We start from the raw sequence: 26,808 nt of genomic DNA on the forward strand, positions 1-26,808 counted from the left end.
GAATCACGTGATTGTTTCAGACGACATACAATTGTAAAGATTGCAAATAAATAAACAAAAGGTATAAAATCCTATGTAAACTAGTTACTTTAATAAATTGAAAACCATTAGCATTGACTTTTAGCTTAGCCTGTCGAGTATGTGCATCATCAAAAACCTTATATAGTCAACTTGTTCTCACGTAATAATAATCAATTTGAAAACCATAAATAACCACGTCTAACTAAAAATAATAATCTGAAAAAGATAGAAACATTGTCTAAAAAACAATGAAATTATAAACTTGGATGGGATAAGTTAATAAGAAATACAAGTCAACATCTGTACACATCCTTTCTTTCACGTATAAAGAAACACAATACAAAGAGTATCAACAAGAAGAAAAAAAGGCAAGAGTTTTGAACATAATTTAGTTACAAAAAGAATCATTTTCCCCTATTAGAACAGATTTTGGTTAAATAATAAAATTTACAGATATTTCTATAAAGAAAATAAACAAAATTTCTAACAAAAAGGAAACCTCAACTTTGTTGGGCGTTGGGCATGTGCAAGTTAATTAGAAGCTTGGTCTCAAGTGTCTTCTGCGAAGATCTTGAAGATGAAATCCTTAAAACGTCGAGAGTATTGTTTTGGATCAACAGCTGAGATCGAAGTTGGATCGTACTGCATTGATTTGTATGCATGTTCAAGCTTCTTGCTTATATCATAGTCTTGTAGAATGTCTATAACACCAAAGTAGAGAATCACATCGTAAAATTCACCAGTTGGTTCCCCAACAAGCTGATTCTCACAGTCACTTCTTCTCATTGTCCTTTCAACTCTTGCAGGCATGTTTATACCTAGTTTTATTGATGCTAACCTGAAAACAATCATTCAAGAAAGAACACTTGTGTTATGAACCCCCATTTACAGTTTTCACATACATTGCAAGTATAACCATTAAGTTTGTAGTTCTTTACTTGCTGGCATCAAGAAGAAACCGATCCATGTCTGCTCGGGAGAGACGAGTGTTTCCACCATCAGGGTTTCCTGCTCAAACAAGAGAAAGTTGCCTCAGAGATACAAGTTTTAGAATATTTTCAGTACACCCTTATATGTTTTTCTCTAAAATATAGAAATTTAATTAGAGATGGGTTTCAAATGTATGCTTGTATAACATAGTTATTCTATTTAAAGAGAAATTATAGAAGAATGTAATTTCTCTTCCAAATATAAAGACAAAAATAATGTCTTTATATTTTCCCTCAGAAATAAAATTCATCTATCATAAATGTATATACTAGAGCAAAATTTACATCTATAATAGTTTATCTATTTTAATAAAAATATAGAAATATATTGGATATGGTCGGGAAATTTGACAATTAAGATAAGATTTTACCAGTAGGGGTTCTAGCACCGGAAGTAGGAGTAGCAGAGTCTTTGGATGCTTCTCGAAAGTGAAGACCAACCAAAAGACTATAATCCATTATCCTCTCTTGTTCAAGGAACTCACAGTCTTTGTCCACTTGCCTGCCAACGGAAAAAACGCTAGAACCTTAGTGACTAATGGAAGAAGTGGAAAGAGATGTATATAACAAGAGTTATTATAGGTAATGAATGAATCACCTGCAGAATTCTTGGAACCAATTCTTCTGCAAACGGAATATGAAATTTAGATCCAGATCTTTAAGAGTTGTGTTTGGATCGATTTCAGACTCTGGTTTGGTTGTAAGACGGCCATGAGATGATCCTTTTAGGTCAAACCGCCTATGGATGGAGTGACCAGTACAGAACAAATTCCCCATTATCACAAACCTAACCTGCATGCACAAGTATACTTCCATCACTACATCCAAAGTTGAAAATGCTAATTACAACAATGCACATAGATGAATTACAAAAACAGTGGTTGACCTTTTTCTGTGCAGTGCCAGTCAATTTCACGCAGTGAAGACCAAAGAACTTGGTAACTAGAGTGTTTTCACATGCCCTTACATGATTGTAGTAAGCTGGAAGCATCCTTATAAGAACCTGTTTCAAGTAAACACAAATGAGTAAATTTTGATAAACAGGTTTTAACTTCATTCTGATACTTGCCTTTGTTTCAGCCTTTTTCATGGTCTTGATCATGTAGCCGTCATCATTGGTCAAGTAGAAAAAGCTTCCACTCTTCCCTGGAGATGATAGCTCCCTAAGCGCATCATTGCCACATATCGATAACATATAATCTGCTGCATCCACATTAAACAGTTTCCGGAGAGTCCTATATACACAACTTTCATAAGTTTTCTCAAGTACCAACACAAGAGAAATAAATCAAAAGAAGGCAGATTCTAACCTGAAAACCACAGGACAATAGTCCTTCCATTTGAACTCAACAGACTGGTGTGGAGGAGTGTACTTAGATCCTTCAGATGGAAACTTAGTCCAAAGTTTTTCCTTTGGATCAAAAGCCGAAGCCTTCAAATCAAGAGAAGTAGCTGGAGCTGGTCTTCCAACAGAATGTCTTACAAAAAGAAACAACAATGATCAAAGAAACACACAAAGCAAAAGATTCAATCACAAAAGCACTTACCTAATCCCAAGCTGCAAGTTAAGCATGAGGTCATAGTTCTTATGTCCTTTAGAGATAGTTTGTCCTTGTTTCTTAGCAGGCTGTATTCTCAAAGGCCTTAATGGTGATGATCTATTACTCTCCGTATCATCTACCTGAAGATAACCAGAACCATTGTTCCTCAACTCCATTTCACCATTACTAACCCTCCCATCGACAGATCTCCTCCTCGGCCTCTCACTGCTTGCACTACTCTTAGTCCTGTTTCCACTACTACTCTGCTCAGAAGAACCGTACCAAACCGGCATCTTCTGAGAAGGCAAAACCGGGATTCTCTGACAAGTACAAACCACACACTCGCTCAAATCAACGCAGAACACTTGTTGTGGTTGCCACTCGAAGTTCCCTAAAGCCGTGGTGGTCGGGTAATAAGTCCCGTTCTGTTCTTCAGGATCTTTACTCCAAACACCGACATAAAAACTCCCATCCGACCAACGAAACGTGCCGTTTCCTTTAGGAGCAGAGTCTTCCCAAGAACCGTCGTAACGGTTCCCGTTGCTCCATATCATAGTCCCGTTACCGTTCATCGTCCCGTTCTTCCATTGACCGATATAATGATTCTCGTTCTTCCACTGGTACCTCCCGTGTCCGTCCTGCAAACCTCTCCTCCACTCTCCGTCGTAGCAGTCCCCGTTGACGTAGCTTTTGGTTCCTTGACCGTGTCGGAGATTCATCACCCACGATCCTCTGTACAAATCTCCGGACGAGTCGATGTAAGTGCCTTTGCCGTCCATGTAACCGTTCTTGAAATCGCCTTCGTAGGTCGCGCCGCTAGGCCAGCTAAAACGGCCTTTCCCCATGGTTTTGCCACGGTGCCATTCTCCGACGTACATACAACCATCGGTCCAAAGGTATTTGCCGTGACCGTGAGGGAGGCTGTCTCTCCATTGTCCTGTGTAGAAGTCTCCGCTAGGTAATGCTTTCTCGGCGTGGTATGTTTCTCCCGCTGGTCGGCTGTAATCGTCGGCGTCATCTGCGTGTGCTACCGACATTTTTGGTTAACTCGTTTTGTTTGTTTTTTTTTTTTTGGTTTGGTTTTGTGTGTTTAGTTTTCAGATATGTCTTTGTCTTCTTCTCATTCGTTCCTCCATGGGAGGATCTAGGTAGGAAAAAAAAGAAGGTAGTAAAAGCTAAGAAGATAGAGAGAGGAGAGATAGAAATGAGATGTTTTTGATTGGTGTGAGAAAATGAAGAGTTTGGTAATTGCCATTGTTGTTTTATTGGAGTTCCGCGTTTCATTCCTGAAGCCATTACCGAACCAGACATCTGGAGGGACTCGACGTGCTTACCTTGTCAATGCTGACGTCATTTATTATTCCTTTTTTTTTCTTTTTCTAAAAGATATACATACGGTTATAAGTTTTTTTTTTCTTTTTAAGAGGTTTGACCTCATGAATTGTTTTTTTTTTTTTGTAAAAAAAGGTTAAACCCATGTCAATAATAACATTGACCTAACACCGGGTGGAAGTACAGCCCACAGATAGATTTTTTTCTAGACATTCAAATGAGTCGAAAGTAATGGATGCATAAATGTGTGGCTAGTGGGAATCGATCCGGACCATATTAAAGCCAAAACTTTCTCAAATACCACTAAACTAATCCTACTGGTTAAACTCATGAATCCGTTCTCTTTTTAAAAACTTTTTTTTGTTGATATATCGTAGTCAAATATTATGTATTGCTAATTAAATATTATGTATCATTTTTTTACAAGTACATAAATTTATGTTTAGGTTGTTTAGAAATACATTATTTTAAAAACTAAAATTTTCTTCATTAGTCACTTAGTTTTGTTTAATAACACGTTTGAAACAAAAATAACATGTTTGAAAAAAAAAGTAGTGAATCGTCAGTGATGGAAACATATAAAACGAGATTAATTTTCCATTAAGAATCAATTGAGTCAGGTAATCGTGGTAGCTTGAAGCCTTGAAACATCAAACACATATTTTCTATTATATACTTGTTAAAGGAAGACGCGTTGAAGCTAGTTTGCATTATAGTTGCTATAGGTTTTGAAGAATTGATTAATCATCAATCAAATAATGAGTTTTTGTACATAGGTTTTGAGGTGGTTCAAGAAGAAAGTAGCATCTCTTCACTGTCAATATAAACAACATCAAAAAGAAGAGGGAGAAAAGGAAAGTGTTTATCATTGAGTTAGTGGAAGACATTCAATCTGGATCTCAAGAACCCCTCTCTCCACTTTTTGAAGCCTTAGTGAAATGTCTTGTTTCACTTTCACTTCTTCGTTTGATACTATTCCATCACTCACCGATTCATCCTCTTTGGACGCCAGCCAACTCCCCAGCCGCCTCGTTTCTTTTATGGTTGATGTCTCGTACTCTATTGCTGCACTCACCAATGGTTCTATGTCTATCTCTGCCTCTCCCATGAAATCATCTGTCGTGAACTTATCCTTGTCGTAAACTAGCTGCATTTTAGATAAACATTTTAGATAACTTTTAAAAGAAAAATTATGACTAAACTATGTATATTATTTTTTTTTTTAAATTAAGGGTCAGAACGAATGTTTTGTTTCCTCGCGCTATGCTTAGGACCAGACCAAGGTGTACTAATGTTTAACCTAGTTTGTTAGCGGTTAAACAACAAGCAGTTAGGATTTTTGACCCTTCAGCTAATGAGTTGATCAGTACACAGAGCTCCCTCTGTCTTCAACCTAGTACCATATCTTTTCCCACATCTTCCTTCTTTGTTCGATCATTCTCTCATCTCTTATAGGAATACTCAACTAATGTAACTGTTACTATTCTTGAACCTATAAGTCAAAAACATATATGCACTTACCACTTTGAGAGGAGGCACCTGCTCAGGTATCGAAAGCATCAATGTCTCATTCCACACAGGATTCAAGCTGTTCTTTATGACCCTTGTTTTCACCGACTTCGGCAACATCAAGAAACAGACCCTGTTTAGTTTCCATAAATAGTTTAGTTCTAAATATCATTTTTCCAGAGAGCTTACTTGTTGGCCAAGAGAAAGGATGACATAAGGATCACTGGTCATCACATCTCGAACCGCAAGGTTTGTTCCTTTAACCACATTAACCTTAATCAATCCGACAAACTCAACCATACCTGCCTATAAACACATACCCACAATAACTAACATTAGCAACATTCATTACATAAACATGTATGGCATGTATATGTATACTGGTTGTTTACCAGAGAGTTGCTCTTCTTTGTGCCTTTGTGATCAGATTCTCTTCTTCCCCAGCTGTTCCTAAGAGCATGACCAATACGGTTTTTCGCAGAACGGTGGCTATTAGAACATAAAGACGGTGATGGATTATTTACTCTGCTAGGCTGCTGATGAGGAAACAAAGCACTGTCTTTTGGATCCATAAACTGGTGCAGCTCATATTTCTTCCTGCAGATTCAAGATAATGAACAATGTTATGACTATACGTACATGACACTATAACAAAGTTTTGAGTAAAATATGCCACCTGATGAAATCATTGCGTTCCTCATTAATGGAATTTGGTTTGGGTTTTTTTAACTGGTCGATGTTGCAAGCTTCGAATCTCTGGTTCACTGCAGTGTTTCCACCGTACCCTACGAGCATATCAACTTGATCATCTGTCCACTCATCCAGCTTAACTGATAAAACCTGTAATTAACGCCAACACAAATCGTTGAAAAGGCTTTAAAGATTAAAAATACAGAGAAACTGTTGATGAGAAGGAAAATACCTTTGATATATGAACTCCAAGGCTTCTGTGTACACCAGAACACTTTATACAGATGAATACACCAAGACTCAAAGATCTACACAACATCAAATGAAATTATTCAATCCATCAATAGAATAAATGAACAGGTTATCAAATGCAATTAAATCAATCAATCAACTTACACCCATTTTGGTTCAGGAGATCCACAGTCAGCACAATATTTGTTTCCAGGTTGCTTCAGCAACTTCTCCAACCGATCTCGAGGATCTGAAAATGTAAAACGTGACATGAGAGTGTCTGCAACTACCACTAGCATAAATGTAGAGGCAGTCATCTTTTAGGTATTACCAGAAGAAGAAGATGTCTGCAAATCCATTTGAAGAGTCCATCTTGGTGTATCTGAACATAAAAGGTCATACAAGCAAGCACGAGACCCTAAAAACAAAACGAACATTTTCTAAAAGGTTTTTCATAGGAAAAGCCTTGAAAAAAGGATATTGAATTTGATACCAGAAACTTCGACAGGATAGACATTTTCTTGACCGACAGACATTTTCGAACTAGAGCCGAGGCAATGAGAACACGACAGAGACATTCAAACAGATTTTTGTCTGAAAGATATATCACGACATCCCCTGAAGAGTCATTGCATTTGTCAAACAACAAAACAATTGCACCAATGAAAAGTTTTGTAAAAGGGATTCATCGAGAATATGAAACAAGGGTCAAATTTGAAAATCCAAATCCTCAAAGCCTTCTTCAAAAAATTCAAATTTTCTTTGAGAAAAAACTAAAACTCTAAGAATCAGTATTTTTTTTTTTTGCAGAACAGGGGGAACAAATTGTCTTTGGTACGAGACTACTGGAGAGGAAAAAACCTAAAAGAATAAAAAAGAAAAAAAAATTACGAAAGAATTTGGATGGGAATTTTGGATGAAAATTGTCTGAGAAATTGCATCATCATGCAGACAAGGAGATGGATAAGCTGGTTTTGTTTTATCTGTGGGTCGGAGATGAGAGGAGAGGAGAAACAAAATTGTAATTGACACGTCATAAAACAATTATTAAGACACAAATTATTTTTTTGGGCAGACAAAACAAAACAAACTTACAAATCTCTACATCAGATGTTCAAGTTAGAATGGATCTTAACTAATATATTAAAAATTGGTTGATCTATTTATCATGGATTAGTTTTTAAAAAATAGATTAAAAGTAATATGATATCCATAATTATTCAATCTAAAATTGGTCTCATCGATATTTGCTAAAAACTTTTGAGATTAATAGCCATCATCTCAAAATAGTATACTAAGGATAATTTTACACATCACAAGTATTATATTATATATATATATATTGGTTTTAGATTGTAAATTCATCTAACATAATTAAAACCACATTTCAAACCCAAATTAAAGGTTGTGATTATTAATAGAGAATTACTACCAAAGTCACCGCATTATATACATTTTGTGTTGGATCAGTACCTAACTTACTGTAAAAGCATTATTTGCTAGTTTTCTGGTCAAATATACGACAGGAAAACAAGTTGGTGTTTTCCATGTTGTGGAACAAATATTTAAAAATCCAACGTTCTCAAGTTCTATAATTAGACATGTCCTTTTGATTTGCTCATAAGCAGTAGTTGCCTCACCTTTCTGATTATTATTAATATATACCATGACTTGTTGCCCAATCAAACTCCCTACAACTTGGTCTTTTTTTAGTTTTCCCGAAGCTGCATAGCTTTTTGACCTCATCATTCATGCCCCAGCTTAGGTGTTTGACAAATATTAAACACATAAAGACAATAGATGATATCAGTAGTTGCCTCATCTCTCTAATCTGAGATTCAATATATATAGAGTTGAATGAATGACTTGTATTGAAGAAAGCAGTTCCCTTAAGACACTTGAGAGTCCAGCGTCACAGCGCAAAATTTCACAACCTGAAACCCATATGTTGATATCTATAAAAGAAAGATGCATCAAAATTACATATATAATAATCCACCATGACAAACTCTCACATTCTTCCATTGTGATAATTCTCTTCAACGTAGGTTCTCTATAAAACATCTCCTCATTTCTTAGTTGGGGCTGGCCGCAATGATAATACACTACAAGTTTTCATTGTCATATGTAAATTAACATTTTTTCATATTTTTTAATACTGATAGATTAGAACCGGAGCAAATGCATGTTGGATACATGATAAATACAAGATTATATAAAGCCTGCCGCAAAACAGGATATTCCTAAAAACAAAACATTTGCTAGTAGTTATGTTTCATAAATTCTGCAACTAAATGTAGTATAGTCTCTATAAATAATACTGCTTTATATGTTTTTTTTTAAGAATGTTAAATTTATTCAAATCAAAAAAAAACTTTTTTACAACAAGTGTGACACTTTTTAAGAGTTTGTTTGAGTGCAAACTGAAACTAAACAATTTAACCCATCACTAACTCTTGTAGCAAACCAGGTCGTTAAATCAATAATAATGCTTTATATGTTTCACCATGTAGGTTGTTTAGCTATTATTTAAAAGTTGATACACTTCAAAAAGTATTACTTAACATATAAAACTAGATATAATTCAATCAATCAAATAAAAGTGAAGTTATTTGAAAGTTTATATTTAAAAAAAAAAACAAAATTTCAATAAAAAATGAAAAACTTCATAATTTAGTTATTCACCAATATCTAAAAATAATTCAATCAAATTATCTTATGACACAAAATGATACTCTTTAAAATATAAATTGTTAGATTGGGAAATAATTTTAATTAATGAGAAAACAATAAATGCCGGGTTGGGTCAGATCCACTCGAGTAGTGATCTGATCTGGGTTAAAGCGGTCAGATCAAGCCGGTTTAGATTGGGTTTTGTAAGAAGTCGATGTAACATGCTTGTCCTCCATGATGCGAAAGGCAAAATCGATTGTCCAAAAAAAAAAGGAAAAAAACATAAAAGCGGAGGCGAGGGAAGCAACCACCGCAAAGATGGCGAAAGATAGTTGTTTAACCAGAATCGTTGCCGGAGCTGCCATCGGCGGCGCAGTTGGCGGCGCTGTAGGTAAACATTTCTCTCCCTTCAGGAAAACGAAACCCTAAATCCCAATTGCGGCGATACAAATTACAATCTTGTGTGAATTGAATCTCTCTCTCAGGTGCTGTCTATGGAACTTACGAGGCGATTAGATTCAAGGTAACTACTTTTTCCTCAAGCTTTGTAAAAATCGTTTCTTTTTTGGTAAAATTTAATCTTTTTCTGAGAGCTCGGCCTTATGTTGTGTGTCTTCACAGTGAGACATTAACTAATTGACTTATGCATCTTTGTTTCTGTGAAACGCTTCAGTTATGATTGGTTGCTCTTGTTGTTGTGTTTATTTTTTGAGCTAGAGAAGATGATAGTTGGGCGCTTTAGTTATGATTGAGATTGCTCTTGTTGTTGTGTTTTTAAGGATTCTCTTGTAATGAAAACATTGTCAGTAGATGATGATGCCCTTGTCACTATATGCTTAAGCAATTGTGCAAACAACCTCATAACCGTGTGGGGGGCTTCATATTAAATAAGTTTTTGGTGTTCTTCTTTGGTGCAGGTCCCTGGGCTAATGAAGATAAGGTACATAGGGCAAACGACCATGGGGAGCGCAGCAATTTTTGGGCTTTTCCTAGGTGCCGGCAGTTTGATACACTGTGGAAAATAAGCTTTTAAGTTTGTGCCCTGTTGAAAGATTTGTTTCTTTTCTGAAAGACATTGATCTTTTTTTTTTAATTCAATAAGTTTTTTTTTGTGGTGAATCATCATCTCTTGGGTTTTGATGTTTTGTTTCTTTTGCATGATGTAACAATCTCGTTAATGAAAAGATCATGTTTACAAGCTTCTTAGTTTCAAAATAAAGCTTAGAGAGTGGAGTTAAAAGAAATGGAGAAGCTTTAAAATAGTGGAAATGGATTTTGGTTATTGCACAGACACTCAGGAACATCTCTTCCAGCTTTGCTTATACTTAGTTATGGCTGCCATAGAGATTGACTGTGTAATTTCTTATCATCTTCTCAAACCCTGTTTCAGTCATCGATGTGTTCCAAATGTATGGGGGAGGATATGCCTTCTTGTTTGGTGTGTGATAAGCTTCTTGTGTACTTCTATAGGCTCTGTGACCCTGTAAGATTGATTCAACCCCTTCCCTTGAGGATGTGCAAGTAAACACAGCCACTGAAATTGACCTTTCAAACCTAAGACTAAGAGTGTGTACCTGAATCGCATGGCTCATGTTCCTTCCATGAGATTCCATGCACACATCACTTCAAGGGGCAACGCAGTATCGTGCTTGTTGTAGAGATCACTCGGTAATATCTATGCCCTTAATATATATGCCGTCAGATTACAACGATATAACAAAGATATCAAGTTGCTCTATCTGGAATGTGATCATGAAGATCAACGTCTAGACGTTGCATTTCATTCAGAGGCTTGATACACCCCACAAAAGAAAAAACATATTATATATTGTTAGAACGAATAGGGAGGTGGATTAAAAACTGGTTATAAGACTTTGAAACGCAAAGTTATGGAAAGGGTAGTGGAGTCGTGGACTCACGTATCTTTTAAGCAAATCTGATATAATAAATATGTACATGTCATTATCATATGAAGTAACACCTTTGTTTGTGTATTCATTCAATGTATACACATAGTAGTAGTAGATACATAAGACTTGAGCACGTTTTTGCCGTCTCAAGTATCAAAAACATTGTAAATAATCAAAGCAAGTTTTGTGGACCTTGATCGACTCGAGGATAGATAAGATAACGTCTCCCTTTCATACATTCTGCTCTCTTCTCAACACACACCGATAGACACGGGATTCAACTTAAAGCTCCTCTGGATTTTCATTTTTATTATCTCTTCTTTTCCATTTTTAGTGTCACTGTTCCTCACCAGAGGGAGGTGTTGGTGGTGGGGGGAAATCATTTCTTCTTCTTGGCTTCTTCATCTTTTGCGGACTTTAACTCGAGATGCCCCTCTGACTCTTAGAAAATTCTAAATTCTCCCAACAATAAAATATAATTTCTTTTTCATTTATTTTTAAATACAAAACAGCGTTAAAGACATCTACAACCTTAATGAAATCAGATAATTACATAACCCGACCACAGAAACCCGACCACCCAAATCCATACGAGTACAACCCGGTTCCCAAACCTAAACGCTGCGTTTTAGACTCATTTCTCAGGTTTCGTGCCTCTCTCTGTCTCTCCTGTTCTCGGCTTGCGACATGTTTGATTTGGAAACACTTCGCTCAAAATCATAAGCTAGGGTCCATCAAAAAGTTGTCAGATTCGATTTCGCCGGTGATTAAATCCTCTTTCCCCAGAGTACCATCGATTTCGCCGGTGAGAAGGGCTTTGATTTCTCTGTTTAGATCTTGATTCTGTATATGTCAAGAGATCAATGCCTCCAAGTGTTTTGTTATGACGTTGATTGAGAACTACCAGAATCAAGATGACATTGATAGGTTTTTTGATGTTCTTCAGAACTTCTGTAGGTTTGTAAGTACTTTTAAAATGCTCCCTTTTTAGCATTTTGAGTTTTTCTTGGCAATTTGATCTATTTCTGGCATGAATGATGATTAAACGTTACGACTTTGACTTTTTTTTCAGGTGGATAACAGTGGTGGTGGATCGGTGGTGGTGGAAGACTGGAATGAGCAGTGGTAGAGGAGAGAGTGGTGGCAGAGGAAGAGATAGTGGTACCATGGTTGTTTTGGTGGTGATATAAGGAAGCTGGTAAATAATTGGACTTTATTTTATAACATGATCAATGAGCAGGTGCAGTTTGGATTATATTACATGTATGTTTACACAATGGATGATAGGGTTTGGACGAAAATGAAGTGTTAAGCTATGTTTATGGAGTTTAATGTCTGAGAGCTACTGCTGCTTTATTTTGTTCAATGAGCATTGAGCAGCTGCTTTATTTTGTTTAATGTTGTGTATATGTCTTTTTGTATTAATAATCCAGTTCAATGTTAACTATGTTTATGGAGATTAATGTCTGAGAGTGTTAAGCTTTTAACTGAAAAAACTAGATTATGACCCGCGCTTTGGAAGCGCGGAATATTTTACGATGAAAATTTTACTAATAACTTAACAAATATTTTGGTAACTTTTAAAGAGTGTATTTAAAATATTTTTGCATTTAAATCAGTGTGTCTAAATTCAACCCGATTGTGATTATACCGGTTAATCCGGAGATCTGACAATTCAATTTAGGTTTTTAAAATATTCATATTAACAACAATCACTAAAATTCGAGACTAACCGATTGAACTGATGGATGACCAATATGTAATCTAATTTGATTTAAATTATAATAGTTTCATAATTTGTAATCTTATAATCCAAATTTTAAAGTTCATTATTTTGCAATTTATGAAATTATGATGTTTCTACAAAATTTTAAAGAGAAAATGATAGATATAAAATATTAAGATTAATTATTGTATTGTTTGGAAACATTGATAGTAGTATAAAATATATTGTTTGGAAACATTGATAGTAGTAAGAAATAAGTATATTGTTTGGAAACATGGATAGTAGTATAAAGAAATGAACATTAATGATTTAATGTAAGTTTAACTATAAAGTATAAGGTGTATTTAATTTAAAAATTTACAAAATAAATGTTAGGTCCAACGTAATGTTTCTGTTTTAATAAGATAGATGTATAGAGGTAAGTTCCTTCTCTCTAGTTATCATAATACATTGGTACATTTCATATTCCTTCTTTTGAATCTGCAGTTTAAACTGTTTTTACTCTTTTATTTTTCTCAACTGTTTTTACTCTCTCTATGCACTTGTACTTTTTTACTTTTTATGCACAAATCAGTTTTTCGAATATGAAAAGATAATATTTCCAAATATTTTCTTCGAGATAGTTGAAATTTAAATGTTTAAAATTTGTATATGTTGCAAAAGACATGTTAGAATAATTATTTTATTAAGTTTATTATGTCCGAAAAAATTATTAAGTATATCTTCTACAAACACATTTTGTCAGTAAATATTAACTATTAAGTTGTGGTAATATATCACATTACACCTTCTATCACTAAAAAATATTCGTGTGAAACGTGTAACCATTATATACATAAATTCAATATTCTAATTACACTTAGTAATTCTTGGTAATCTTCAAGGTAGTAGTAATACTATCTTATGCATAGTAATATTTTGACAAATTTTAAGTTTTATTAGTAAAACCATGTCTAAATAAAATATTTTGTAGTAAAACCGATGATTTTATACAATAAATTTCATTAAGGAAGAGTATTACATAAACAGTTTACCAGAAATAAGTATTTTTATAGATTCTTCTTAATATAGCTTTACCATTCACATAACAATCATGAAAGTTAAGGAAACATTTTGGAAAAATGATAAATATTCCTAAAACTTTAGAGAATAATCATCTAAATAGTTTTAGTAGTCTTATTTACTATAAAGATCATCTACTAATAGATAATATATGAGTTCTATATACTAAATATACGTACTACTTGCAATATATAGGAATTTTGGATTACACATAATAAAACCCAGTAATTCTAGTATGCCATGTTACAATCAATAAACCCAATAATTCTAGTAATCTGAGTTATACACAATAAAACCAGTAATTCTAGTAGTCCAAATTACACCCAATGAAAACATAATAAATTTTCACGTTCAAATAGTTTGAACCACTTCCACATTCAATCCAAGATCCCATACCTCTCCTGCCCCCATTTTTACAATGATGACATCAATCATTTCTCTACTAATACTAATTCACTACAATACTACTACAAAATTGGTAAAGTCCATAGATTTCGAATGTTTTGAAACCAATACCCTTAATGAAATCACCTACTATATATATTCTCCGTGCAAAACTATAAATTTCTTTAGTTAACAAAGTAAGACATCAATAATAAAATAAACAATACAAAACGTAAACTACAAAATATTTAAATTTATATGTTAACAATATATTTATTATTTTATAATATCTATAATTTGCATCGAATCTTATTTTTTACTCTTGCCGAGATATATCCATCTTTTTAATAGTATTCCAGTAAAAAAATTATCTGAAAAATATAAAATATATCCGAAATCCATAAATACAGTTTTCAAAATCGTTTTTAATTTCTCTAAATTTTCATTAATTTTTACCTTTTTAATGTTACCTATGATGTAAACAATATTTAAATGCTATTCGAGAAAAAAAAATCATCGAAAACAGACAAGAATTGCTTCTTTTTCAGGCTTCAAAATTATCAATGGAGAATGAGGAAGATGAGCTTCCACGATGGTAGAGAAAATAGGAAGAAAGAAGTGTGAGACAGCTTGGATATGATTGGTTAAGATTAATTATGTGGGCCATCTTTGTTTTTGGATGTAGTTGATTTATTTAATTAAAAAAATAAATGAGTTAATGAGGTGGAAGAAATATATTAAAGAAATGAAAGGTTAATTTAGTATTTGTATTGGTAATGGGGTCCACAAAGGGGTAGTAAGCAAAGAAAGAGGATAAAGAGAATGGTTTTTTTCTGAGAAGGGCAAATGGAGTTAATCTCCATCTTTTGCTTCTGATTTTTTTAGTTCACAAAAAAAAATCAAAATTATTGGAGCAGAACGTGACAACATTAAAAAATATTTAATAAAAAAAATATTTAAATCCAAGAAAGAAAAGGACCTTCCTTTTCATTTCCTCTGTACCATCCTCTGTTTTATTTTAATTGACATGTTCGTGATTGGTCCGAAACTGACGAGAAAAAAATCAGACAAGATCCTCCTAAAATGTTCGGAATCCAAAGCAAAAGAGACATAGCAACGGAGCTCCAATCCCAAATCCCGATCCTCCGCCCCAGCATCCACGCCCGACGAGCCAACATCGTCGTCAAGTTCCAAGACCTATACGGTTTCACAGTAGAAGGAAACGTGGACGACGTCAACGTCTTGAACGAAGTGAGGGAGAAAGTGAGGAGCCAAGGGAGAGTCTGGTGGGCTCTCGAAGCGAGCAAAGGAGCTAACTGGTATCTCCAGCCTGATATTCTCTTGGTCGGTGACGTCGGTATCGCGCTGAAGACGTCTCTGAAGATCTCGGCTTTGAGTAATGCCATCACGTTGAAGAGGTTGATTAGGAAAGGGATACCTCCCGTGCTGAGGCCTAAGGTTTGGTTCTCTCTCTCCGGTGCTGCTAAGAAGAAGTCTACTGTCCCGGAGAGTTATTACGGTGATTTGACTAAGGCTGTTGATGGGATGGTCACGCCTGCTACGCGGCAGATCGATCATGTGAGTTTGGTTTTAGGATTGTTCTTGGTCCGTTGTTCGTTCTTGTGTTTAGGCAACTTTGTAGCAGTGTCTTTCTTCTGCTATCACTGTTTGATTGATGGTCATTTGCAGGGCCGGCCCTGTCGGGGCTGTAGACGAGTCAATAGGGAATTCAATAATTTAGGGACCGAAAAAAATTTCTTTTACAAATTTAGGGGCTTATATCAATGTAATTTTTTTCGAAAAATTTCGGAGGATTTGAGGCGAATGTTTCATCAGACTTGGCTCAGGGACTGCCCTGATCATTTGAGACTATGTGATAATATTATAGTGCAATCTCTTTGGATCTTTCTAATCATTGGCTTTTGACATTGTGTCTCCATTTTTGCAGGATTTGCCACGGACTTTTCCTGGCCATCCATGGTTGGATACTCCAGAGGGTCATGCTGCTCTAAGACGTGTGCTTGTTGGGTATTCATTTCGAGATTCTGATGTTGGTTATTGCCAGGTACACACTATATATCCTGTTCCGGATCTCCATTCTCTCTATTCATATGAGTTTTGTAATCTTACTCGAGTGTTGTTTTCTTCTTGTTGCAGGGCTTAAACTATGTTGCAGCGTTACTACTACTTGTGATGAAGACAGAAGAAGACGCGTTCTGGATGCTAGCAGTTCTTTTGGAAAACGTATTAGTCCGTGACTGCTACACAACCAACTTGTCTGGTTGCCATGTTGAGCAGCGTGTTTTCAAAGATTTGCTCGCCCAAAAGTGTCCTCGGTATGTATGTCTTTCCTGGCTCTTGATCAAATTGTCTTGATCAAGAAAATCACTCATGGAAAAAGAAACACATTACGTTTATTTTGCAGAATAGCTACTCATCTTGACAATATGGGGTTTGATGTTTCCCTTGTAGCCACAGAGTGGTTTCTATGCCTCTTTTCGAAAAGCTTGCCTTCTGAGGTTCTTATACATCATTTGGATTCTTTGGCTTTATAAGCTTGCTTTTGTTAGTTACATAGAGAATATTTTTTTTGGGTTTGCAGACAACTCTACGAGTATGGGATGTACTTTTCTATGAAGGAGCAAAGGTTCTTTTCCATGCAGCTTTAGCAATATTCAAGGTTCCTTACTTCTCTTCCTTTTGATAACATTTTCCTCCTTGAGAGTAAGTTCCATCTCACAGATCTCTTTTTCATTTGCAGATGAAGGAAAACGAGCTGCTTATGACACACCAGGTCGGTGATGTAATCAACATAATACAGACTACCTCTCACCAGCTCTTTGACCCTGATGAGTTGCTAACGGTAAAAAGCCATATTCCTAATCCTAAAGAAAAAAAGAAACTAGTTCAAATGTTCAAGATTAATTTATTATTATCTTTTGTTCAGGTGGCGTTTGAGAAAATCGGATCCATGACAACCAACACAATATCTAAGCAGAGGAAGAAGCAGGAACCAGCGGTGATGGCAGAGCTCGACCAGAGACACCGGAGACTCAACTCTCTTAAAGAAAGTGGTAAGAACACATAAAGTGTACAGCAAGGAGGGAGTCCAATGGTTACTTTATTTACTTTACCCCTCTTGTTTTCCTTCTGTACAAGTAAATAAATAGGATTTTTTTTTTACTTTGAGAGCAAAACAAAAGACCAAGATTATCCATTTTCTGTGATGGTAAATGTCAAAGTTTCTTCACTTTCCAAAGAGGTGTTCCTTGCCTTTGCTTTGTAACCCTCCCTCTTTGTGATAATAATCATGTTTTCTCTTAGATTCACTTTCAAATCTTCTTTGCCTCATTAGCAAAGTGTTGTTCTCAATCAATACTGTTTCTTATTAGCCATGAGGATAAGACTTCACATGATAAAGAAAGTGACATATGAGCCATGAGGATAAGACCTGATGTGATATTAAAATTAATATAGTATATATATATATATATTAAACTTTGCAGCAGTTCAAGTTTGGAGTTTGCGTGTTTTGAATAATTGTAGTGCGAACTGAAATTCAAAATATGTGAATCAATCTTCCAATTTCAAATAAATAAATAAAATATCATTCTCTTGAACTTTGTCTTTGTAACTTCCATCTTTTCAGCTTTTGACTGAGACAATTACTCATTTTACATCTTAGGATATGAGTATTACACAATCATATCATCAAACACATGTTAAGAAGCAGGAGAGTTGGACTTGAGAAACTAGACAAAATCAAGATCAAAGAGGAAGTAAATGTCGCTCTTGTTCTACCATGATGATCGGAAATAAAAAAGAAAAAAGAAAAAACAATACTATGTTCAACGATGAAAAGAAGGAGTAAAACAAACGCAACTTCTACTGACAACACATCATCTCATGATAACTTGTTCTCGAAGTTTTCAAACCGCAGGCCATTCTTTACGGATGTCGAAGCTGTAGTTGATCTCCAAGTAGCACTTATTATCATCATCAAGAAACTGAAACAAGATTTTTGGCAAAAGTTAAGTAATCAACACCACCAAAGAATAAATCAATCTGACTAATAACAGAGTTAGATTCTGAAACGAATGTCACTATCTGTACCTTAGTTCTTGCAGAATATGATCCTCGAGCAAACAAGCCAGAAGGAGTGGTCTCTTCCGGCATCACGTGGTTGTATGGCTCCAACTGAGGACTAAAGGTTCCAAGCATTTCCTTTGTTCTATCCACTGAATCCACAGAAAAAAAAATTGGATCACATTTAAACAATTAAGAGAACCTAAGGCAAACTTGTAAGTTGTTGTTTTCTATTTATTACCTTTAACACCGGTCTTCCAAACAGTATTGGTGTACCTAAGACCAGAGACAATGTTGTTGTTAACGTGAAACGTGAATTTCAAACAGTACTTGCTCCCTTCTTTCAAAGTGAACCACATTCCCTTTGGATTCCCATTCTCCGGAACCATAAGTACAATATCTGGTCTTCCAGGGGATAAGATGGCCAGGCTAATGATCTTCACTTCAGGGTCAAGAGTCTCTGCAGATATTTAAAAAGACAAATGTAGAATCTAAAACGTTGTATATGCATGCAACAACACAATCACTGAAAAATGTATAATCAAGCAAGAACATAAACATAGAGATGTCAAGATCCAGAGTCTGATCTAACAATCATTTCCAAGATTATTATAATTATTTATATTATTATAAAGTTTGCATTTTTTTATACAAACCTCCAATGTTGGTGACATCAACACTTCCAAGGAGCTGTTCCTTCCACTTCCTTAAGCTCTCATCATCCTATAAAATTCAGATTCAGCAGTGAGAATTCTTCTAAAAAAAAAATAATTAAATATAATTTGAGAAAAAAAAAAAGGAAGCAACTTTATCCTTCTCGAGATGCTCTTTGATAGTGTACTGAGGACCCAAATGCAATTTGGAATCGTCGTCTTCTTCTTCATCCTCTGTAGCGCAGATAGAAGACTCGCTCATCTGCCTCCCCAAGGATTCAACACCCTCGTCGTCTGTGCCATCGTTGTGACGATGAGTTCTCGACGTGCTTTCGTCGTCTCCTCCCATGTCTCTGGTGGAACTCGATACAGCTCCAGATACCAAAGACATCAATCAATTAAATCCCTCAAAGTCTTTGCCTTTTTTTTGGGATCTAAACGAAGAGATGAGAGACAATGAGGAGTTGGGGAGATTGGTTCTGTGTCAACGGAAAGGAAGGAGGAGGAGGAGATGGAGTCATGTGGTGATCCGAGTTATAGGAGAGAGAAAGTGAACAGATCGTGGAGAGTCACTACTCTCACTACCGAGAATTCCGACAAAAGTATGATTGTACTTTTGTTCCACGCGCAGAGGAAACGAGCCTCGAGCCACGACACGACCAATCTCTCTTATGTTTTTTTTTAATTACCTGTTGTTATTGTTTGGATACTTGGATTATATTATTCGTCCGAGTTAGTATATCTTAACCAATGTATTGGTTATTTAGCCGATTTCTTCCGGTTTGATTATGCAATCAAACGATATACAAAACGATTAGATTCATTCGATTTTGTTTTGGATCATTGTGATTTTGTAGATGTTTGATGTTTTTAAGGCCTACATATCTCATTGTTTATTATAGTTAAGGACATTCATCTTATTAACCTAGCAGTTTTTTTCACACACATTTCTGTCTTACTATGCAATGTAATAGTAATAGACTATGCCTTGTCAGAATCATGTACTATAGTTTGTTTGTTCTTTTGTTAAGTTGTACTAGTTTGTTTGAATATGTTGTATTGTTTCTACCTTTCGGCTATAGTACCATGGATTTTTGGTTCAACGCATTTGAGTTGTACTCTGAGTTTGAGTTTACGATCCCTTTTTTCCTAAAGATTTTTCTGCATCTATCATTTATGTTCTATTGTCTTATGGAATAGCTTGTAGAGCTAGATTATTTCTTCTTCAAACTGTAGTTTTAATTTTAAGTATTAATGAAAGTGGTGTTAAAAAAATGTTGTCACTTATATTATGCATGTTGATTAATTTGAGCATGGAAATTTTGGACCAAAAGGGTATTACGGCTGTTTCTGAATATGGAACTTTCAGATTTTTTTCTTCTTAGCAAAATTTCAGAACTAGAGGAAAAAAATGCATACTCTAGAGACTATTTGTGGTTACTGGTGAGCAAGAAAAATGGTCATTGCGGCCTTTTGAAAATGGCCGGCCTTCCACACTAGCTAGTCGACGTATCTTTTGTATACGTGATTGTTAGCAAGCCTTTTCTGTTGTCACTTTCATATGTTCGCAGATTAACCCAGGTATAGTAAAATGATGGTAGCCTATAATATACACTCCAATATTTTAAAAATCGAAAACGATATATGTTTATCCCACGGTAATCATTTCCTGATGACCTTTAAAAAAACTCACGATGTGCAAATTATTTTCGGTCGTTGACATCGTAACTTGATATGATACATTAATTAAGTTAGCCATCATCTGAAAAATAATACTATGTAATAATTCCGAGATAATGAAGACTTCAATTTCTACAAAGAAAGTTCTAGATGCATGTTTTTTCCTATAAAATATGATGTTTAGATCTTAAGATGTATAGAGTTTTCATTTTATTTTCAGACGATAAGGAATCTTTCCACATGGGTTTAATATTCAGATCGAGAGTCGCTATAGTTATCTATATTTATATGCACAATTTTTCTTTTTATTGAATTATATGGTTTGCGTGATTTGCGAAAGCTTCTTTTGTATGAGAGTTCTTTAAATTTTGCTTTATCGTCGTGCCTTTATTTTCTTGTTGTGAACTCCATGGATCTAAGTATATGCTGCGAGATTCTTTTCATGGATGGCTCACGTACTGATCCTGATCCAGCATACAAATTTTATGATTGTACTGTATTCGATAATATATAGTAGAAGTTTATTAAACAAACACAAAATATTAAGACATAATAGAATGGACGACGACGGTTACAAGTCGTGAAAAATGAGGCCCTCGTGGCTGTCGTGGAACGTTAGTTAAGCTCAATTAACCATTTCTGCAACTAATGTTACATAGTTGGTCACATGCATGCAGCATGCTTATGAATTGTATATTTTGGTTTAACAATTGTATACTCTTTGTTTCATTCAAATATATTGCAAAATAACATATAGTAAAGGCGCAAAATAAAAAGCCATAAAACTGACTAGTGGCACAAATTTCTTCATATATATTTACCAGTAGATTTATGAAACCATATCTACATGAAACCAAAAAAAAACATGAAAAAACCAACAAATAGTACATGTACCAGAAACGAAGCAATAACTTGGAAGGAGGAAAGAAGATGACTCATAATTTACAACATTACTTAAGACTATAAATGGAATATTATATGAAAATAATTAAAATGAAGAATTTTCTTTTTAAAAAGTTTCATAAATCAAGTGGTGTATCAAGCCAAGATAATGTTCCAACATGAACAACAGTGTGAAACCAATTAGGCATACCATGGACAAGAAGATCTTTGAACTTACCCAATTTTGGATCATATGACACAAGAACCCTACTCTTATACTCCAACAAGATCTCACCATTCTCCAACACACACAAAACCCTAACCACTTTACCATTCTCAGCGTTCTTCCAAATCCACATTGGTCGGTCCAAACTCTGCTTTAGCCCCTTTGGCACGTAAGTCCCAATGCTATACTCTTTACCCCAAGACTCCTTTACTCCATAATTCTTCATAACCCATATATCTAACTTCCCATAGTTTCCATAAACAACCGCACAAAGACACCCTTTAAGGTTCACTAGCCTATGGTTGATCCGGTTTAGCCCACCGCAATCCGGTTTAGGAATCTCTCTAAACTCTTCATCTTCAAGATCAAATGATACAAACTTACGATCAGGCACGTGCCTTCGTGGCCTTGTAACAAAATGTAACCTCCCGTTGACTAAAGCCTCCGTGGGACGTTTCATAAACTTGTAAGGAGCTTTCCCTAAGCTCCTCCAAGATAAAGATTGATCTCTTCTTGTTGGTAACGTTAAGATCTGAACCTCTGATTGCTTGTATTGGATCCGACCACGACCTCTGTAGGCACTACTAGTACTACCTCTGAAGTAAACTATCTTCACAACTTTGTACTCCTTTGTCTTTTGATGGAATCCAAAGCCGAAGACGAGTTCTTGATCGTGGTACTTGTTGGAACACTCGGGAAGCTCTAAGGAGTTTGTAGTGAAAGGGTTGTAGAGGTAGAGAGAATCGTTATAAAGAGAATCAGACAAACAGAGCAAACCGTTGCAAGAACCTACCACGTCGAACTCAGGCATGGAAGATGCGAATCTTAAGGTGAACTTCTTGGTCTTGATACGTTTCTCTTCTTCTGATAAGTCCAAGAAGTGGAGACCGTTGCGTATTGGTGAATCGCAGTGAAGGAGAAGACATGGCTTCTTGTCGGAAGAACAAGATGAAGAGACAAGACCGTGTTGTGTCGTCAAAATGGATCTCCAAGATCTGCAAACGAACATAAGCTTAGCTAAGGAGGAGATGGGAAGGCGAGAGAATATGTCGGTGAGGATATCTCCGGGAAGGGATTCTAAAAGTCCTCCACAGTCTTCCACGGTGGTGATCTTTCTCTTCTTGAAACTGTTCTCTGAAGCCATGGATGAAGAAGAGAAACAACAGAAGCAACAAGAGTTTGATATATTGAGATGGAGAGAGAGAGAGGAGGGAAGATGATGAGGAAACTGAGGGGTTACGTTGAATGGGCATCACATAATAATAATTCTATCGTGGAAAAAGTTTAAATTTTCTAGACCGTAGGATGAGATTTGGAGTTACGGATTGTCAAAAGAGAATAAAGAAAACGAAGAAGAAAACAAAAGGGAGGGGGAAAGTGTGATGATGATGACAGAGCAACACTTACGTTTTTTTTAATTAGGTTTACTTTAAAGACTTTAATAATAAGAACAAAAACTGAAGTTGCCAACTCATGCAGAAGTCCTCTCTTTTGCATCTCTCTTTCCTTTTACTTTTTATCATCTAACTTTGTTTTATAAAAGGTCCAACAGTAAATCAAATTGTTTACTGGTCATACCCTTTTTATTTAATATATTTTGTCTATTTCCAATTTCTAGTTTAGTGCTTTTTCTTTTAAACGTTGAGATATATAAATATATATACACAAGTTGTAATAGGAATTGGAGAGTTTGTGTGTGATGTAGATCATATTCATGCTGGACTTTTCTCTTTCAGAAAATATAATTAATATTTTGTGGATATATATAAGTTAATCATGGGTGAGATAAGCATCTAGATCAAAATTATTTTTTAAGACAGAGATATTTAAGTATGTCTATTTGAATTGCTGGGTTTTAGACATAATCAACGTGTAAACATAAGTTAGATTAAGAGTGGATCAAGATAGTTTTTTTTTATACATTGAAACAGAGTTCACTACAGTATCATCTCCATAGTGATTTGTAGTTGTCTACGCTTGTATTGTATAATGGCGATCTGTTGATTTGAATCAGAGACGTTCCAAGATCACCTAAAAGTTAATTAGAGCAGTAACTTCGGTAATCTTTCAAATGAATTTTTCATCAGCTATTAATGTAAATATTTGATCATTCAAGTGTGAATACATGATTTTATTATTTGATGAATCCTTTCAAAACTTGAGAAATTCAGACTTACATTTTTTTTGAGAAACTTTAGGGTGAGAATAACTAGAATTTCCACTCAGAAAATGTTAATTCATTAGATAAGAAATATAAAAAAGTAATATCAAAAATGTTTGTCAAGCTTTTAGAAATTCACCACTAAAATAATGAAACTTTGTGTTCACACTTCATACATCAAATATTACTTTAATATTTTTCTATAAGAAACTCCCTTGACATATTATCAATAATGATGCTCCTAAATACATCAACCAATGGGTTACTCTAAGACAAGTTCCTAACAAGATATATGGTGTAGAATCACAACTTAAAAAGTGAAATGTGTGTTTAAATAATTTTCCCTCGGTTTCATTATACACCAAGTACAACACTCATTGAGATTAAAATATTTAAGAGAGTTTCATGACTATATCTTGGTAGTGTTTAGCTAAATAATTGTTGCTTTTCTAATCAAAGATAGAGAAATAAGAAAGTAAAAAACGAAATGGTGGGTGGGGCAGTTGTGCCGTGAGTGTTCTTCAAAGGCTATAAAGTAAGGTTTAGCAAGAGGTGCACAAGTTTCCCACCACTTTGGTTATTCCAAACACTTGATACTATTATTTTGTTGTCTTTAGGCTGTAATTATATGATGTAGCATCGGAGAATTGATATTCGTAGGCCCGTATATGTTTTTCGTTTTAAAATTTACGCAATTCAAGACAAGATGTCTATTCTTAATGTGTTGACTTTGAGAGGAACTTTTAATCTTTCTTTTTTACAAGAATCGAATTCGCCATCATCAATTGCGTGATTGACCTAGATTCTTATTGTTACTATTATCTATGGTGCATCCCAGTCTATAGTTCGGTGTATGGAGAATTTCCTAAGAGTGGTCCGGACATCAATCCTCATACAAGTATGTGTAATTAATGTGTAGAGTATAATGGACTGAGACAAGATTTTGGAAGTCATAAATGTTTACATTTTAGTTTTCAGTCCTAGTTTTTAGAAATCTTGATGTTATAAAGCAATATATTCTCTTCATTTACAATTGCTACATTTCCACAGTTCCACTACATTTATTTATCAATACAGTAAGAATCGAGAAGTTTGTAACATATGACTTAACGACATGACCAACTGTCTTAGCTTAGCGTCGGTAAGATATATATACGGAGCGTAAAAATGAACCGAACTATTTTGCACTGTCACAATTTATGATCTGTTATTTCTGTTAGTAATGAAAAAAACACCATTTATTTCTGTTAAGCACACTGCGACCAATAATTTACAGCTTATATACAGAGTTTTACACCGAACCGGATTATCATCAGCTAAACCAACAAACTCACACTCTAATAAAGATCAATCCCACCATCTGCTGATGGCATCACTACTCACGAGCATACAGTATTCTAGATCATCACTTGGTGCTTTTTCTCTTTACTCTGCTTGTGTATCCGGCAAAACGCATGCTGATGCATCGTAAGGCTCAATAGGCAACAGCCACTGAAAATATTTTTGTTTTTTCCTCTCGTTGGTGTGGAGATGCCCTAATGATGATGATGTTTGACAACCTTATCAGAATCCACCAACTGTAATAGTAACAGACTGAGTAATCAAAGTACCTATAATAAAAAAAACTAAAACGGAAAAGACGTCTAGTTCAATGTCACCGAATCTCAAGAAAACAGTTAAAAGAAAGAACCAACGTTCAATGTAGTAATGGGTGGCAAAGAAACCCTCAGAAGTTGCCAAGAATCTACAGCAATGGTTACTCTAAAACCTCAATGGTAAAGTAACCCAAGAGGGAGCCCCACTTTCTCACCGTCACAGATTACTAAAACTTTCATCACTGGGAATCTTGATATAGTTTCAAAAACATATCAGACCTAACGTTTCAAAACATATCAGACCTAACGTCCCAAAAAAAAAAAAAAATTAAACCATTGTGCTTTTGAAATGTATCTAGTGACCTCGAGTTTTAGGGTTGAATGACATAACTAAGTTTGGTCGAAAACCTACCGCTACTATCTAACAAGTCTTGTGCAGTGAACGAAAGAGACGGTGCTTCTTCCTCTTAGAGTGTCTTCCCGGACCTTTCTTCATCACATACGGAACAAATGCGATCTGGTTCATAAAGACCAATCAAAACAAGATTAAAGACAATCAGAGCATATGTATTCAAATAGTTTGAACATAGTACAGCAACCGAGGTAAACCTGAGAGTTATTTCGAACTCCGACATCCTGAAGAACTGCGTCATCGTCAAGCAACTTCTCGTTATTACACGAAAGACAGAAATTTGACCATACATGCTTCCTGCACGTTCCCAAACAAAACTCTTGTAATAACAAAAGGTTTCTCTTTTCCGACAAGATAAATAAAAAAAGGTGAGAGCTTTACCAAGAGATGTGGCGATGACCCATGTTTGCTTGCTCCATCTCATTAACTTTCTTCTTGATCAAAATCTTTAGATCCTTCAAAGTAGCTGAATTCATGACCGCCACATCTGCCAATAAGAAGAAAAACGTAAATGCACACCACTTGTACGACTAAATGCCCATGTGAAAGTATATATATATATATTACCCAAGGAGGAGCCGTCGAGTTTGACGATGGAGAGTCGCATAGCGCTTCCCTTTTCAAGGCTGACGAGAGTGACGACATCCGACAGTGTTGGATTCCCCGGAACGTCGGCGAGAATCGGATCGACGAGTAGTTGAGAGAGCAACGATCTCAGCTTCTCTCGCTTCGTCTCAACGTCGTAATCTCCGATTCCGACAACATCGCCGCTCTCCATTGTGGTGGTGTCTCGGCTTTCCTTTAGGGTTTCTCTTATACAAGTCTAGAATCTAATTGTTTAGCCCATGTTGAGCCCATTACAAAATTTTCACGTAGTGGGCCGAGTTAATTTCTCCAATCCCCTGATATTCGTCCATTTATTTATAATATACACGTTTAATATCTGAAAACATTTTATTTGTAACTAATTAGTCGGGTGTTTTACTTAGAGTTTATTTATGTTTTTTTTTTGTAAAACGAGTTTATTAATGTTTTTACATCAAAA

The 26,808-nt window shown here is 35.3% G+C and overlaps 7 protein-coding genes, 1 long non-coding RNA gene and 1 other non-coding gene across 12 annotated transcripts; 3 read left to right on the top strand and 6 right to left on the bottom strand.

Moving 5' to 3' along the window:
• Positions 1 to 322: 322 nt before the first annotated feature.
• Positions 323 to 3,800, bottom strand: LOC108861540 (phosphatidylinositol 4-phosphate 5-kinase 6-like). 2 transcript variants are annotated; one of them, XM_018635423.2, is made up of 8 exons: positions 2,558 to 3,799; positions 2,321 to 2,488; positions 2,080 to 2,245; positions 1,897 to 2,013; positions 1,609 to 1,802; positions 1,382 to 1,512; positions 960 to 1,029; positions 323 to 859 (listed from the first exon to the last, which is right to left on the bottom strand). In XM_018635423.2, the coding sequence occupies exons 1-8, from the start codon at positions 3,586 to 3,588 to the stop codon at positions 571 to 573; spliced, it is 2,166 nt and encodes a 721-aa protein (XP_018490925.2). In that variant the 5' UTR covers positions 3,589 to 3,799; the 3' UTR covers positions 323 to 570. The 2 variants fall into 2 exon arrangements, with proteins under 2 accessions (XP_018490925.2, XP_056867306.1); XM_057011326.1 differs by having other exon boundaries at positions 1,897 to 2,245; positions 2,558 to 3,800.
• An 807-nt stretch (positions 3,801 to 4,607) lies between these two features.
• LOC108861322 (probable ADP-ribosylation factor GTPase-activating protein AGD11) lies at positions 4,608 to 7,302 on the bottom strand. The gene is made up of 9 exons (XM_018635162.2): positions 6,807 to 7,302; positions 6,645 to 6,731; positions 6,479 to 6,563; positions 6,315 to 6,390; positions 6,069 to 6,232; positions 5,785 to 5,989; positions 5,582 to 5,698; positions 5,405 to 5,500; positions 4,608 to 5,030 (listed from the first exon to the last, which is right to left on the bottom strand). The coding sequence occupies exons 1-9, from the start codon at positions 6,889 to 6,891 to the stop codon at positions 4,749 to 4,751; spliced, it is 1,197 nt and encodes a 398-aa protein (XP_018490664.1). The 5' UTR covers positions 6,892 to 7,302; the 3' UTR covers positions 4,608 to 4,748.
• Positions 7,303 to 9,213: 1,911 nt separating this feature from the next.
• On the top strand, positions 9,214 to 10,188 carry LOC108859539 (uncharacterized). Its single transcript, XM_018633444.2, has 3 exons — positions 9,214 to 9,377; positions 9,472 to 9,509; positions 9,904 to 10,188. Exons 1-3 carry the CDS (start codon positions 9,221 to 9,223, stop codon positions 10,009 to 10,011), a joined length of 303 nt encoding a protein of 100 aa, XP_018488946.1. The 5' UTR covers positions 9,214 to 9,220; the 3' UTR covers positions 10,012 to 10,188.
• Positions 10,189 to 10,911: 723 nt separating this feature from the next.
• On the top strand, positions 10,912 to 12,359 carry LOC130512520 (uncharacterized). 2 transcript variants are annotated; one of them, XR_008946056.1, is made up of 2 exons: positions 10,912 to 11,857; positions 11,969 to 12,359. It is a non-coding gene; the product is annotated as an uncharacterized LOC130512520 (long non-coding RNA). The 2 variants fall into 2 exon arrangements; XR_008946057.1 differs by having other exon boundaries at positions 10,912 to 11,853.
• Positions 12,360 to 15,006: 2,647 nt separating this feature from the next.
• LOC108856795 (uncharacterized) lies at positions 15,007 to 17,397 on the top strand. The gene is made up of 7 exons (XM_018630681.2): positions 15,007 to 15,646; positions 16,017 to 16,133; positions 16,226 to 16,404; positions 16,494 to 16,587; positions 16,671 to 16,748; positions 16,830 to 16,931; positions 17,016 to 17,397. Exons 1-7 carry the CDS (start codon positions 15,152 to 15,154, stop codon positions 17,154 to 17,156), a joined length of 1,206 nt encoding a protein of 401 aa, XP_018486183.1. The 5' UTR covers positions 15,007 to 15,151; the 3' UTR covers positions 17,157 to 17,397.
• Positions 17,398 to 17,660: 263 nt separating this feature from the next.
• LOC108856699 (rho GDP-dissociation inhibitor 1) lies at positions 17,661 to 19,459 on the bottom strand. Its single transcript, XM_018630563.2, has 5 exons — positions 18,962 to 19,459; positions 18,811 to 18,877; positions 18,396 to 18,614; positions 18,182 to 18,306; positions 17,661 to 18,075 (listed from the first exon to the last, which is right to left on the bottom strand). Exons 1-5 carry the CDS (start codon positions 19,196 to 19,198, stop codon positions 17,998 to 18,000), a joined length of 726 nt encoding a protein of 241 aa, XP_018486065.1. The 5' UTR covers positions 19,199 to 19,459; the 3' UTR covers positions 17,661 to 17,997.
• Positions 19,460 to 21,277: 1,818 nt separating this feature from the next.
• On the bottom strand, positions 21,278 to 22,858 carry LOC108856552 (F-box protein At3g07870). Its single transcript, XM_018630384.2, has one exon. The coding sequence runs from the start codon at positions 22,737 to 22,739 to the stop codon at positions 21,507 to 21,509; it is 1,233 nt and encodes a 410-aa protein (XP_018485886.1). The 5' UTR covers positions 22,740 to 22,858; the 3' UTR covers positions 21,278 to 21,506.
• A 2,118-nt stretch (positions 22,859 to 24,976) lies between these two features.
• Positions 24,977 to 26,563, bottom strand: LOC108857389 (U11/U12 small nuclear ribonucleoprotein 25 kDa protein). 2 transcript variants are annotated; one of them, XM_018631373.2, is made up of 5 exons: positions 26,331 to 26,563; positions 26,145 to 26,250; positions 25,961 to 26,060; positions 25,764 to 25,868; positions 24,977 to 25,291 (listed from the first exon to the last, which is right to left on the bottom strand). In XM_018631373.2, exons 1-4 carry the CDS (start codon positions 26,539 to 26,541, stop codon positions 25,773 to 25,775), a joined length of 513 nt encoding a protein of 170 aa, XP_018486875.1. In that variant the 5' UTR covers positions 26,542 to 26,563; the 3' UTR covers positions 24,977 to 25,291; positions 25,764 to 25,772. The 2 variants fall into 2 exon arrangements, with proteins under 2 accessions (XP_018486875.1, XP_018486874.1); XM_018631372.2 differs by having other exon boundaries at positions 24,977 to 25,333.
• Positions 25,478 to 25,599, bottom strand: LOC130495387 (small nucleolar RNA snoR130). The gene has a single exon (XR_008934658.1). It is a non-coding gene; the product is annotated as a small nucleolar RNA snoR130 (small nucleolar RNA).
• Positions 26,564 to 26,808: the final 245 nt, after the last annotated feature.

The sequence above is a fragment of the Raphanus sativus genome, chromosome 5 (genome assembly GCF_000801105.2).
Source record: "Raphanus sativus cultivar WK10039 chromosome 5, ASM80110v3, whole genome shotgun sequence".
Taxonomy (NCBI): Eukaryota; Viridiplantae; Streptophyta; class Magnoliopsida; order Brassicales; family Brassicaceae; genus Raphanus; species Raphanus sativus.

Coding starts and splice junctions, on each gene's coding strand:
- LOC108861540 (XM_057011326.1), bottom strand. CDS start 3,588: ATGTCGGTAGCACACGCAGATGACGCCGACGATTACAGCCGACCAGCG. Junction 2,489..2,557: donor AACTTGCAGCTTGGGATTAG/GTAAGTGCTTTT, acceptor TCTTTTTGTAAG/ACATTCTGTTGGAAGACCAG. Junction 1,513..1,608: donor TGGTTCCAAGAATTCTGCAG/GTGATTCATTCA, acceptor TTCCGTTGGCAG/GCAAGTGGACAAAGACTGTG.
- LOC108861322 (XM_018635162.2), bottom strand. CDS start 6,891: ATGTCTCTGTCGTGTTCTCATTGCCTCGGCTCTAGTTCGAAAATGTCT. Junction 6,233..6,314: donor TTGGAGTTCATATATCAAAG/GTATTTTCCTTC, acceptor CGTTAATTACAG/GTTTTATCAGTTAAGCTGGA. Junction 5,031..5,404: donor AGGTGCCTCCTCTCAAAGTG/GTAAGTGCATAT, acceptor TCTAAAATGCAG/CTAGTTTACGACAAGGATAA.
- LOC108859539 (XM_018633444.2), top strand. CDS start 9,221: ATGATGCGAAAGGCAAAATCGATTGTCCAAAAAAAAAAGGAAAAAAAC. Junction 9,378..9,471: donor CGCAGTTGGCGGCGCTGTAG/GTAAACATTTCT, acceptor TCTCTCTCTCAG/GTGCTGTCTATGGAACTTAC. Junction 9,510..9,903: donor ACGAGGCGATTAGATTCAAG/GTAACTACTTTT, acceptor TCTTTGGTGCAG/GTCCCTGGGCTAATGAAGAT.
- LOC108856795 (XM_018630681.2), top strand. CDS start 15,152: ATGTTCGGAATCCAAAGCAAAAGAGACATAGCAACGGAGCTCCAATCC. Junction 15,647..16,016: donor CTACGCGGCAGATCGATCAT/GTGAGTTTGGTT, acceptor CCATTTTTGCAG/GATTTGCCACGGACTTTTCC. Junction 16,588..16,670: donor CGAAAAGCTTGCCTTCTGAG/GTTCTTATACAT, acceptor TTGGGTTTGCAG/ACAACTCTACGAGTATGGGA.
- LOC108856699 (XM_018630563.2), bottom strand. CDS start 19,198: ATGTCTTTGGTATCTGGAGCTGTATCGAGTTCCACCAGAGACATGGGA. Junction 18,615..18,810: donor TGATGTCACCAACATTGGAG/GTTTGTATAAAA, acceptor AAATATCTGCAG/AGACTCTTGACCCTGAAGTG. Junction 18,076..18,181: donor CATATTCTGCAAGAACTAAG/GTACAGATAGTG, acceptor ATCTTGTTTCAG/TTTCTTGATGATGATAATAA.
- LOC108856552 (XM_018630384.2), bottom strand. CDS start 22,739: ATGGCTTCAGAGAACAGTTTCAAGAAGAGAAAGATCACCACCGTGGAA.
- LOC108857389 (XM_018631373.2), bottom strand. CDS start 26,541: ATGGAGAGCGGCGATGTTGTCGGAATCGGAGATTACGACGTTGAGACG. Junction 26,061..26,144: donor GGTCATCGCCACATCTCTTG/GTAAAGCTCTCA, acceptor GGGAACGTGCAG/GAAGCATGTATGGTCAAATT. Junction 25,869..25,960: donor GAGTTCGAAATAACTCTCAG/GTTTACCTCGGT, acceptor TTTATGAACCAG/ATCGCATTTGTTCCGTATGT.